The sequence below is a fragment of the Melospiza georgiana genome, chromosome 30 (genome assembly GCF_028018845.1).
Source record: "Melospiza georgiana isolate bMelGeo1 chromosome 30, bMelGeo1.pri, whole genome shotgun sequence".
Classification (NCBI taxonomy): domain Eukaryota; kingdom Metazoa; phylum Chordata; class Aves; order Passeriformes; family Passerellidae; genus Melospiza; species Melospiza georgiana.
The window spans coordinates 870,092-882,419 of record NC_080459.1 but is presented as its reverse complement, the minus strand read 5'-3'; the positions used below and the strand labels follow the sequence as shown (position 1 = coordinate 882,419).

General features: G+C 50.7%; 1 protein-coding gene and 1 pseudogene across 1 annotated transcript; both read left to right on the top strand.

Moving 5' to 3' along the window:
- The first annotated feature begins 417 nt into the window (after positions 1 to 417).
- On the top strand, positions 418 to 7,249 carry LOC131094592 (serine/threonine-protein kinase PAK 3-like; annotated as a pseudogene).
- Positions 7,250 to 8,018: 769 nt separating this feature from the next.
- Positions 8,019 to 11,321, top strand: LOC131094591 (serine/threonine-protein kinase pim-3-like). The gene is made up of 3 exons (XM_058042249.1): positions 8,019 to 8,475; positions 8,701 to 8,877; positions 11,308 to 11,321. The coding sequence occupies exons 1-3, from the start codon at positions 8,019 to 8,021 to the stop codon at positions 11,319 to 11,321; spliced, it is 648 nt and encodes a 215-aa protein (XP_057898232.1).
- Positions 11,322 to 12,328: the final 1,007 nt, after the last annotated feature.

Below are 12,328 nucleotides of genomic sequence, written 5' to 3'. Positions count from 1 at the left end.
GGCATGTTTGCTTGGATTCCTTGGATGTCGCTTGGCTTGGTGCATTTTCTGAGTTTCCCTCGGATGCCTTGATCACTGCCTTATGGACTGGAATTTTCTGCTGCTTTATGAATGAGGAGAACTTGCCAGGCTTTTCTTTGGCATCAGCTGTACTGAAGGTTGGCTTGCTGGGAACAAGAAAGCCACAGAGCAGCTGCTATTGTGAGCTCAAGGCAGCGGTGCCACGTCACTGTGCTGGCAGCACAGCGTTGTCCCAGTGCGCGCAAGGCCTGCTTGTCCAGAGCGGCTCTTCCACTCGCTCCCTGCAGGAGGATCCTTGTGCTCAAGGAGTTCTCAGCAGGTGGCCTGCACCCCCAGAGGAGTCTGGGCTTTCCCTTGGGCGGCATTCAGTGTGCAAACGCGCACAGCGCTGCCAAAATGATCGGGCAGATCTGTGCCGTGGTTTGCACGGTCTTTGCTCTTGTCCATTCCGGCTACTACCTGACCCAGCTGACTCGTAAGTAAAGGTTTCTCCTGGGGCTGGCATCACCCGGCTTTTGCTTCACTCTGCTCTTGATGCCTCACCAGTGACCCAGTTTATTTGGGAGCAAAATGGCCATGGAAATGCCTCCGCTTTGGTCAATGTCCTGCCAGCAGCATCAGCTAAAAAGGGGGCATCTGTATACTGGGTGGCAGGTGCAGACTATTTGCCGTGCAGCCTGCAGTTCTTGCCTTCCCTCCCCGAGAGAGTGCGCGGCAGCGGAGTCTGTCATTTCCTCCGCTTGCTGCCTCAACCAAGACAAGCTGCAAATTGCAGACGCTGTGGGGAGATCCTCAGAAGTACTTCTAGCAACTCAGTGGTTCTCTCCAAGAGCAAAGGAAAGCACCTTTCGCTCCAAATTCTGCCCCTTAGAGGCCTTGGCTGCGTGACTTGACCCTTTGATGGTGTGCCAAGACTGCGATTCCCTTGGCTATGCAGCACAAAGTCCAGTGCAGGGAGGGTTTGCTGCTGAGTCCAGCAGCTGTTTCTGGGCTGCTTCAGCAGGGAGCTGCCACAGGGAAGGGGCCCTTTGTGGAAGCTTTGCTGGGCTATCATCTTCAGCCAAGGGATGGGAATTACGGCATGCCATTTAAAAGAATATATATCTAAAATGCAGGAAAGCAAAGAGGAAAATGCTGCTTGAGCTGTTGGGCACAACAGAAGCTCAGAGTGTTGAAGAGCAAGGGGCATTTCCACCACCATGTTTCTATTTCTCTCTTGGCAAAAGAGGCCCAAATGTAGACAGACCCTACTATAGCGCCCTTGTTTTTCTCTTGCTTGCTGTGGGAAAGAGCTGTTGCTCCTGCAGGCACGTTGGGAAAGGGAAATGCTCTGTGTTGGGACTGCCTTGTGCTGTGCGAGTGGCCAGCACAGGCACTTTTCTAAGGGCCTCTGCTTCCTTTTGCCTTGCTCGCTGCAGGTCACCTGACACATGGATGGAGGCAAGCCTGTCCTTTGGTGAGTGGCAAAGGAAGCTGTGACGTTGCTGGCGTGTGAGAATTGTGCGGCAATTCTGCCCGCTTGGCCTGTTGCAGTTGAGTGTGGAGTGCCAGCATGGGAGGCTGAAAGAAAGGCCAACTGCCCGGTGGCATCAGCAGCAGCAAAGGGAGCACTGGCTGTTTGCTGATTTCCAGGGAAGAGCCTTTCAAGAGATGAAAGGCAAATGGGACAGCTCCAAGGCATCTTGCTGCTTCTAGGCAGCAGGGAAGCTCAAATGCACAGCAAGATGGAGTAGCACCTCATTTAGCCAACTTCCTCGGGTTTTCATGTCTCAGAGTGCCATTTGTATCAAAGTCTATAATTTGCCCTTCTTCTGGGTCCTTTCCCAGCTCAATAGAAAGCAGCTCCTAAGGGACTGGCTTTTGCCCATCTCTCTCACTTCTGTCTGTCTGCAGGGCTCAACAGCAGGGTCAGCAGCTCCTCTGGCTGCCTCTGTCATTGAGGAAGAGGCTGAAGAGGAGCAAAGGAACATCAAGCCTCCAGCTGCTGTCCCTCCACAGCCTGAACGTGCAGAGCCAGTAAGTGGCAGCTGAACTTGCCACTGCCTTTAGTGCAGGGCCAGGCTTCCAGTTTTGGAGCAGCCCTTGTTGCTGGTGGCTGAAGATGCTGGTGGCTGTGTGCCTGCCGTGACGTAGTGCTGCTTCAGGCAAGCTGGGCAGCCCTGGCCAATGGGTTCTGAAGTTGGACATTTAAGCTGGCATGCTGAGAGGGCCCGAGAATGTCTCTTGGCATCAGACAGGAGGCAGCATTCAATGATTCTCGGCGTAGAAGTCAGCCCCTTGTGCCCATTGTCAGTGCAGGCTGCCCGTGGTCAGCGGATGGAGCGGCCCAAAGACGCAGTTGACAGCCTTGCAGGGGACCTGGGAGACACTGGCCTTTGGAAGGGACCTGCTCTCTCCATGGACTAATTAGCTTCAGGCTGTGCTTCACTTCCAGCCGCTCAGAGCAGAGTTTGAAGAGGAGAATCCTTGGCAGCCCTACATTGTAAAGGGCGGGTGGGTCTGGGTAGGGCTGGAAGGCGTCTCCGAAGGGCCGCTCCCTAAAGGCTGCCATGGAGAGGGGAAATCCGTGAAACAGATCAAAGAAGGGACATGCTGCGGGCTTCTGAGCAGACCACTGCATGCCAGCTCCGGGCTGATTTCATTTGCCAGGGAAAGACAGGAGGAGGAAAGCAATGAGGCTCTGTGGCTGTGCATTGATCTCTTTCTGGATCTTGGCAGCCCCATGGCTACCTTGTTGCCAGCGTATTGCAGAAAAGCTGCAAAAATGGAGCATGGGGGTGGCCGTGAGGAGCTGGATCCAAGCAGCCTTTGGGCTTTTCCCAGAGTTGCCTTTGAGAAGGAGACATGGGAAATGCCCCAGCTGGAGAGGACCGGTGGTGGCTGACAGCACCTTGCCAAGGCCTTGCTTTGGCCATGCACTCCGCGGGGCATGTGTGCCAGCCACCCTTCTGACAGGCAACCCTTCCTTGTCCCAGCTCAACACAGGCTCTGCAATTCCCCCTGGTGCCGCTGGAGCAGCGTGGCCTGCAGCAGCCAGCTCGCCCCCCACTACTGGCACTGACAGAAGCAGCGCAGCCCAGCAGCCCGAGATGAGGGAGGAGCAGGGCCTGAAGACACTGAGTAAGTCGGGTGCATTTCTTGTCTGCCAGAGCAGTGTGTTGTGTGCGTGTCTGGGTGTAGGCTGTGCCAGAAGCTGCCCCTCATTCTCAGAGGAATTTAGGCCTCTCTGCAGAACTTGTTGTTGTGCTTTGAGGCAGCGCGGCAGCACTCAGGGAGTTCCTGCTGCCAGTGAGGGTGGCTGGGCCTGGCTTGGCTCTGCCTGGGCTGCCTTCTGTGCCAAAGACAAAAGCAGAGATTGTTTCTGCTTGAGCAGAAGGCTGGCACCTAGCAAGTGACTAGGCCCCAGGGAGCTCTCTGGTCTCAGTTGTTTTCAGGCTCCCGTTCTTACTCCTCCTCCGGCTCAGACACTTTGTGCCCCTGGCAGTGGACCTGCCAGTGATGGTGGCTGTGACTGCAGAGGCTGCAAAGGCCCTTGGTTACCTCTTAGGGCCCCTTTCTGAAGGGCTCCTCATTTTGGCTTATGGCATGGGATGGTGCACTTGAAAGAAATCAAGGCCTTCTTGGAAAGGCCACCTGACGCAAGGTGGAGAAGATGGCCCTCCCACTTGCTGGTCTCAGCAGCTGGAAGCCAAGGGACTGCAAAGGGCCCAGAGCTGCTGGCAGCGGGGCTGCCTTTGGGAGGCTCTGGGCAACGGCGTCTCTGTGTGCCAGTGAGTGCCCTGCACTGCTTTTGTCTTTCAGGGAGCATTGTGAGTCTGGGCCAGCCCATAAGCAAATACACGGCATTTGAAGAACTGGGACAAAGGTGAGCGTGGCGTCGGCTCCTTTTACAAAAGTCTGGGCCAGGTCTTTGGCTGGTGCAATATCAAGCGTGAGGTCAGGCAAGCTCCAAACATGGTCACGTTCTGGCTTGACTTCCTGTTGCCTGCCTGGACTGCTTGGTCGGAGCAATCCGAAGGCCTCATCAAAGACAAGTTGATGCTGGCATTATTTTGCTTGCAGCAATGAGGAGAAGGAGCTGGGAAACCCCCTTGCCCTGCAGCTTTTTGGCCTGAAAGAGCACCTTGCCATTCAAGAAATGTCAGATTCTCAAGGACAGTCTTCTGACTCTAATCGTTCTCACTATTTTGACACACACATGCATGCACACCCCGCACAAGGAGGAGAGTTCCGCTTAGGTTTGTAAATGACCTGGCTGGGCGTGCGCCTTGGAGATTTCCAGCGGCCCTTCGTCTTCATGCTGCACCTTAGTGTTCCCTTGGACAGGCTGCCCCGCACGGCAGAGGGCTCATGGGCTGACGTGCTGTTGGCCAAAGACAGGCATTTTCTAAGGAAGGCATGCAGGCAGCCTGGGGTGATCTGCTGCCTAGGCTTGATTTCAGTGCCAAGGGCTAAAGGGCTCTTTCTGCTGCTTTTGTCTTTCCAGTGGGTTTGGAGCTGTTTATAAAGCCCTTGACACCAGCAGTGGCCAACAGGTAAAGTGCCAACAGCTCCATGCCATTTTGCAGCTCTGGAGCGCTTTCCCCACTGCTGTGAGCTCTGCCTGGAGGTTTGGGTGGCAGCTCCATGTGTGCAGCAGAGGCTGTTCCTCTGAAGTACAGTCTAGGCTCAGGGGGCAGAATGCATTTGGGATGGCCTTTGGTGATTCTGCTAAGCTCTGCTGTCTAGTGACAAGGCACTTTGGCCCTGCCCGCTGCCTCATTGCAAGAGCACTCGCTCCCTGCTCCTTGTGATCTCGAGCAGGGTGTGTCTTCTCAAGGGAATGGTGGCCAATGTCATTTCAGGTGGCAACCAAGATCATGTCACTTGAGGAGGGGATGTCCGAGGAGCAGACTGCTAATGAAATCCTGGCCATGAGGGACAACAGGAGTCCCAATATCGTTGCCTACTTAGACAGACTGGCGTATTCTCGTGTCAACGTAGCTTTAGATAGTGCAAGCCCCAAGAGACGATGCCCTTTGGTCACTGGCAGAGAAGGGAGCTGGTGATGATTTCTCTGCTGGTCTCCAGAGCATGGGAGGAGGTGGAGCTGGTGTTCAATAATCTCTTGTGGCACACGTAGCTTGGAGAGCAGTTGCAAAAACCTGGCTCAGGCCCTCAGGTGACTGAGGCTGTGCCCATTGCTGTCTCTCCATGCTGTGGTTTTCTTCTTTCAGCTACCTGGTGGATGCAGAGCTCTGGCTGGCCATGGAGTTCATGGAGGGCGGCACCTTGTTTGATGTGCTCGGGACAGTGTGCCTGGAGGAAGGACAGATAGGCACTGTCTGTCAGGAGGTGAGGGATCCCGCTTGTGCTTCCCCGAGCCTGCCCAGGATGCTGCTTGCCAGCTGGAGGTTAAGGAAAGCCGAGATTTCTTGCTCTCACCTTTCTTTTGCTGCTGCTGCTGCTGTCACGACACACAGGAGAAGAAAGAGCATGGGAAGTGAACTGCCTGCCACTGTCCCCGCACTCCTCAGGCTTCTTGCACTCTTCCTTCCTGTCTGTCCTGTGGCACTGGTGCTCACTCACTTGCTTGGTTTCACTTGCTTCTTCTTCTCAGCTTTGCCTGGCAATGTTTGCCTGGAGCCTGTCTGTCTGTCCTACATTCCTTGCCACTGGAAGGCAGCATGCAGGTGGCAGAATTTCAAGCTAAGGGAGAGGAGCTGGCGTCAGCTTCAAAGGATAGCATTGCAGCCCCGATGGCGATGGATTCTGGAACAGCTCTAAGGTGCTGCTTCCTCCTCTGCTGCCACTAGGCTTCCCCAAAACTTTTTGCCATGCTGCCTCCCAGCCAAAGGTGACACGCTTCCTACGGAAGGCCGGTGGAACTTTTGGAAGCCCAGATGCTTTTGCTTGGAAATCGAGAAAAAACTTCCAAAAGTTTTGAAGCAGCAAGCTCTTCTTGGTGACAGCACCATGATGCTGTGCCCTCGCTCACAATTGCCTGAGAAAGCCGTCAATGCCGTCGAGCTTTTTCCTTTCTGGTGGGATGAAATCAGATCCTGCACATTAACTTTCCCTCCCTCCTTTTTCTCTCTCAGTGCCTGCAAGTGCAAGGACTTCATTTCCTTCATTCCCACCAAGTTGTCCACAGAGACATCAAAAGCAACAACGTTCTTGTGGGCATGGATGGATCTGTCAAGTTGGGTGGGTATCCCTGCTGGGCTGCAGAATTTCCAGCACATGCCGTGCGCTTGGATTTTGGTGAGTGCCACTTGGGCAGAAGCGCCGCTTGGCCAGTGCGTGAATGGTGAGGGTGTTTTGGAAGTGGCCAATGCCCTGTTTGCCTGGCTCCAGGCACGTCGAAGGAGAGCTCAGCTGCTTTTTCAGCATGGCCTGGTCAGGCTTGGAGTGGGCAATGGTTTTGGCCGCTTTGCCAGGGGTACCTGGCTTTGACAGGCTTTGTTTTTGTCCTCAGGTGACTTTGGCCTCTGTGCTCAGCTCAGCCCTGAGTGCAGCAAGCACAGCTCCAGCGTCGGCACTCCCAGCTGGGTGGCACCGGAGGTGGTGAGAGGAGAAGCCTACAGCCCCAAAGTGGACATCTGGTCCCTGGCGATCATGGGGCTGGAAATGGTGGAAGGGGAAGCTCCTTACGAGGGGGAAGCCCGTCTCAGGGTAAGGTGCAGCTTAGCAAGAGGGCTCTGTGTGGAGAGAGCTGATGGGGCTAGCAAAGGAGCAGCCGCAGTGTCCTCTTGCATCCTTGTGCTGTAGGTTTATGAACTGATAGAAAGGAACGGGCCCCCAAAACTGCAGAAGCCCCGGCACCACTTGGCTCTCCTGCGTGACTTCCTCCGCTGCTGCCTGCAGGCAGACAAGGACAGGTGCTGATCTGCCCAGGAACTCCTGCAGGTAAGAAAAAGCAAAGGGGCAAAAAGCCCTGTCAGCTGAGGACACCTGCATGAAAGGATGAGGAGGAGTGTGGGCCACGTGGCGCACACAGCTCCCAGGACAGGAAGGCGCAGGGGGACACGCTGCCCTCGGTGCTCTCTGTGTGTCTTGCTGGTAGCCAGGGAATCCTGCCTGAGCCCATGAGGATGGGATCCTGGAAAGTAAGAGTTCCTTTCTTTGTTCTTTATCCTCTGGGCAACATCCCTTTGTGACCTCAGGTGATCCTGCCTCCAGCCTGGCTGCTCTGATCATTTCAGCCGAGCAAGTGCAGGAAGACTGGAGAGGAGACACCTGCGCCTGAGGAGGCCCTTATTCCCCGCCAGCGGAGAGGAGGGAAAAGGGGCTGTGTCATCTTTAGGCAGAGCTCCAGCCATCCCATGAGTATTAAGAGGAGCTGTGCTGTAGATAGGAAATGTGATAGCTTTCATATTTGCTCAGTTTAGGTGTTATGTTAGGTTAGGTTAGGTTAGGTTAGGTTAGGTTAGGTTAGGTTAGGTGTGTTAAAGCTCTGTTGTTTTTTCTTTCTCAAAAAGATGAAAGTTTAAAAAAATTAGGAAATATAGGGATCAACTTTTAAGGACTATGGAACGTAGGCATTTAAAACTTAGGCTTATTCTTGTCAAAACTTCTCTTTCCTCCCTTCAGAAATCTGCATGCCCTGGTACTAATTTCTTTCTCAGTTTGTTGGCAAGTTACCTGTCAGGCAATACTTGTTTCTTGACCCAGAGATGGGGCAGCTGTCACCATTAGGCCGGACGTGGCATACACATGTGATCAGAGTCCAAGAAGAAAAAAGTTTTTTTATTCTGCGTGTTGTTCAGCTTATACACTCTTAACAAAGCGTGATCTTCAGTCCGCCGCCGGCCTTGGCTCGCAGGTGGCCATCAAGCGAGCGTCCTGGGAGCACATCTCGGAGTGGGCGTGGCTGGGGAGTGAGCGGGGCCAGCGGGAGGAGCCGGCGGGGCGTGCCGGGCGGGGCTGAGGCGAGGCCCGGCAGGGCGGCAGCCGGAACGCTGCGAGGGCAGCGAGCGTGGAGTGAGTGGGGGCTGTGCAGTGCCACGGGCCGGGCCATGGTAAGCCGCGGCGGGGCCGGGCAGGGACTGCCCGAGGCGCGGCGCAGCATCGGCCCCACTGACGGCATCACCGTCCCCCCGCAGCGCAAGGGCGCCCTTGTGCCCCCGGAGCCGGCGCTGCTGTGGAAGGTGTGGCGGCCTGGCTTCTGCGGCGTCATGCGGCTCCTGGACTGGTTCAAGGTGCCCGAGGGCTTCACACTGCTCATGGACTGTCCGGAGCGCTGTCAGGACCTCTGGTACTTCCTGCACGAACGGCGGTTCCTGATGGAGCCCGTGGCGCAGGGGCTGCTCCGCCAGGTGCTGGAGGCCGTGCGGCGCTGCAGCAGCCGGGGTGTCCTGCACCACCACATCAAGGCCGAGAACATCCTCGCCGACCTGGCCACGGGCAAGGCGAAGCCCATCGACTTCGGGTGCGGCACCATCCTCCAGGACACATTCTACACCCAGATGTCAGGTAAGCCCAAAGCTGGGGCCCAGCAGGGCAGCAAAGTTCCCCCCTTGGCTGGCAGAGGGGGAAGAGGGAGGGAAGGAAGGAGGGAGGAAAGGAGGGGGAATCCTTCTTCAGCCAGCTGCAGCCAAGTTGCTTTTTGGCAGGGCAGGGGCTGGCTGTTGTGGAACGGGAGCTGGCTGGGAGGGAGGGAGCAGCATGGGCCTGATGAGCTGCACCCGTGTCCCATAGGAACACCGGAGTACAGCCCACCGGAGTGGATCCTCTTTGGCTGCTACCATGGCCAGCCAGCCACCATCTGGTCCCTGGGCATCCTGCTCTGTGAGCTGGTCTGTGGGCACCTTCCTTTCCACACTAACGAGGACATTGTCCGGGGCCAGCTCTTCTTTCCGCCCTGGATGTCTCAAGGTGGGGATGTGCCTTCAAGGCACGAGGGGAAGAACGGGATTGGTGTTGAAGTGAGGGGAGAACGACCATCCTGTGATGCATCGAACTCAATTTATTGATTGATCAGTCAGCTTAAATAATAGTGTTAACGAACTTCATGCATATTCTGAAATACAGGTTTATGATAGGCTAACAGAGAAAACTCTAACCACACCTTTTGTTTTACTACACCGTTGATTGTTTACACAAAACAAAACCAGTGTTTTCACTGTGATACGAATGGTTCCCAAAACTTCCACATCTGTTCTCAGGGTGCCATCTTTTCCCAGAGAGAGTGTTACACTTGTTATGAGAAGACTGCCTGAGAACTTTATTGTTTATACAATGATGCCTGAAAGAGTCTAATTGTTTATAGAAGTCAGGCTGGGAACTGCTTCACAGCTACCTGTTACTTTTCTCTCAATTTCATGGCTTCATGGCCTTTTTCTTCAAGCCATGCCTGAACTAAACACTCCACACTTCCCCCGCTTTTTTCTTTAAGAGAAAGGAGGTTAGTTTGCCAGGTATTCTCTATCATCCTACTAACCATCTTTTGAATACAGCTACAGAAACAAGGTAATATAAGTAAAAGTAATAAGAGTACCCCTAATATCCCTATAGCATATGTTATAAGGTTTCTTAGCCAGGGTCCCAATCCGAAACTTTTCAGCCACTCATCAATACCCAATCCTTCTTCTTCCTTAAGTTTGTTAAAACCTAGCCGTAGCTCTTTTAACTTAGCATGAATAGATACAGAATGATCAGATAAGTTCATGCAACACATTCCTTCAAACTCTTCACACCCATGGCCTTGTGCTAATAATAAGAAATCTATAGCAGCTCTATTTTGTAGAACAGCGTGATTAGCACTTTGTACATCTGAAGTTAACATATCTAATATCTGTGAAGTTTTATTCAGTTCACCCTTAGCCCAACACCCTATTTGTTTTGCTAGAGTCAATGCTTTGCTGGCAGCACCCCATGGTAGGAAAGCTGAAACCATCACTTGCTTAAATTTACTCCAGAACCACGGATCTCCTATTTGACTACAGTCTAAATTATGTAAGCTACGCTTTTGCCTGCTTATCTTATGGCTTAATTGCATTAGCACAGATATATTAGGGTGGAATAAAGATAACTTGCCTAAATAACAAGGTCCACCCTGAGGCTGGGCAGGTATACCATTCCAGGCTCTATCTCCGCAAATTAGAAATATACCCGTAGGTAATTTCTTAGGTGTTATGATGCTAGAGCCTTTACAATGATTGTAGAGTTGTTTAGACACTATGTTTGGCTTTAGGGCTGAATCCAGAGTAGCCCATGTTTGTTTATGTTGATTCATCTTTTGAGGATTAGAGTAATCAAAGCTGAACTACGCACTATTGGAAGTGCTGGTCATGCTAGCATTTGCACTTCTGAAAAGCTCCAACTCCTCAGGTGGAGAATGCAAAGGAGTATTAAGTGATTGAATTAACAGGCATTGGTGGTAGCCGTCACTTTGACTGGCAGTATATCCTTTTTGTACAGGCAATTTAATATTTACCATACTGCGCATACATAAGGCACGGTTATTAATAAGACTGCAGAATTCTTAAGGAGACTATACTGGAAGCCCTACCAAACATGTTCGAAAGGGGTTAGTAACTCCTCCAATGCTGAGACAAAGCGATGTCTGATTAATCTGCCTAGCAAGTGTTAGCCATACATTATCTCTAGGTTGACTAAAATGTGTTACCTTTAATTCTTCAGCTACCACTACACCAAGTAATATAATAAAAGGAAACCTCATTTTTCTGTTTTTACTTTGACCTTCTTTTTCTTATATCTGTTTTTAACCTTACTGTTCCCGAGACCTGAAGACCACACCTTTGTAACCTTCTAATGCAGTTCTCTAATGCCTGATTGGGATCTCCTTTTATAGGCACTACAACGGAATGTTGTGTTAAAGGCACCAGTTTTTTACACCTTACAGAGGTTATATATGATGCACTTTGAGCTTTAATCCTTTTCAAAATACACTGTACCTCCCACCGATAATAAGCCAAGATTTTCTGCTCATGCGATTCATAAAGAGCTAAAGCTGAGGCAGTGTTTAGTCCTGTTTCACTCCGCAGTGCCCACTCCCAATTATGTTCCCAGATATGTCTATGATTACAGGTATTACACCATAAATGAAAAAGTGACAACTGATCCACCCAAAAGGTCCTGTCACAACCCCCACAACACAGTGCAACCCTGGCGGCACAATTTGGGCTGTGACATTCAAGACAGTTCTCTTTTGCCAGTCCTTTTATATAGAAAGATGATAATGATTCAATAATGTCAATCAGCTCCCTGGTCGTCCGGCAACGGCGCGTTATCCCAAAGGGTTAAACGCACCCTCAGCTGAGCCACAATGTCCGGCCTTATCAGGTATTGCACGGTAGGTGGTAATTGGACTAAGAAAAGAAAGCTGTTAGCTGTTTTCATTCATGTGAACCTGGAGAGGAGGTGAACGGCAAGTCTGAAAACGATCCTTTTTGTCCTTGAGATTTTCACATCCACCTTTTCCTTGGGTTTCTCAGAGAAGTTCAAAATCAGTTTTACAGTCTGTAATCCTTTAGTCATTTGGCTGAAATGGCATCAGCTGGGCGATTCTCAGTCCTTTGTTGATTTGGAGTGGTGAGAAAATAGTATACACTTAAAGCACTTAAAATATTTAACTTAGCAGACTTATTTGTAAATTAACAGAACTTAACTGGCTTCAAAATTCTATGGGCTAGCTGTGTTACACTCTTTGCAACATAAGAATAGGCAATTCTAATAATTAAATAGTATTTTCAGCTAGCAAGGTTTCTCTGAAGTTCACAACAACACTTTGCACACAAGCCATAAAATAAACGCCTATCGTAAAAGCATAAATCTATCTAACATCACTTAAACTTAATAGCACTTATACTTAAAATACTTAAACTTTAAATATTTAAACTTAATAGATCTTAACATTACTTAAACTTATCTTTACTTAAACTTAATAGATTTTTAAATCAACAGAACTTACACGTAAAATCTCTTAATTCTAATAAAACTTAACTATAACAAAACTTAACTGACTTTAAATAACAGACTTATTTGTAAATAATGTAAGATCAAACTTAACAGAATCTAACTTAACTTAATATACAATTTAAACTTAACAGACCTCGAACTTAACAGAAAATAAACTTAACAAACTTAACCTTAACAGAACGGCACTTAATAAATAATTTAACTTAAACTACTTAATAACAGATAACTTACTATAAACATAAAATATAGCATTCACTATCACTCACCCACAGGCCTGACTCCAAAACACTAAATCAAAACAACCTTTCTCACGTTTCTGCTGCAGCACTTATACCAAAAAGCACACTCATACAATCTCACTCATACAATCAATCCAACACATCTT

Coding starts and splice junctions, on each gene's coding strand:
- LOC131094591 (XM_058042249.1), top strand. CDS start 8,019: ATGGTAAGCCGCGGCGGGGCCGGGCAGGGACTGCCCGAGGCGCGGCGC. Junction 8,476..8,700: donor ATTCTACACCCAGATGTCAG/GTAAGCCCAAAG, acceptor CGTGTCCCATAG/GAACACCGGAGTACAGCCCA.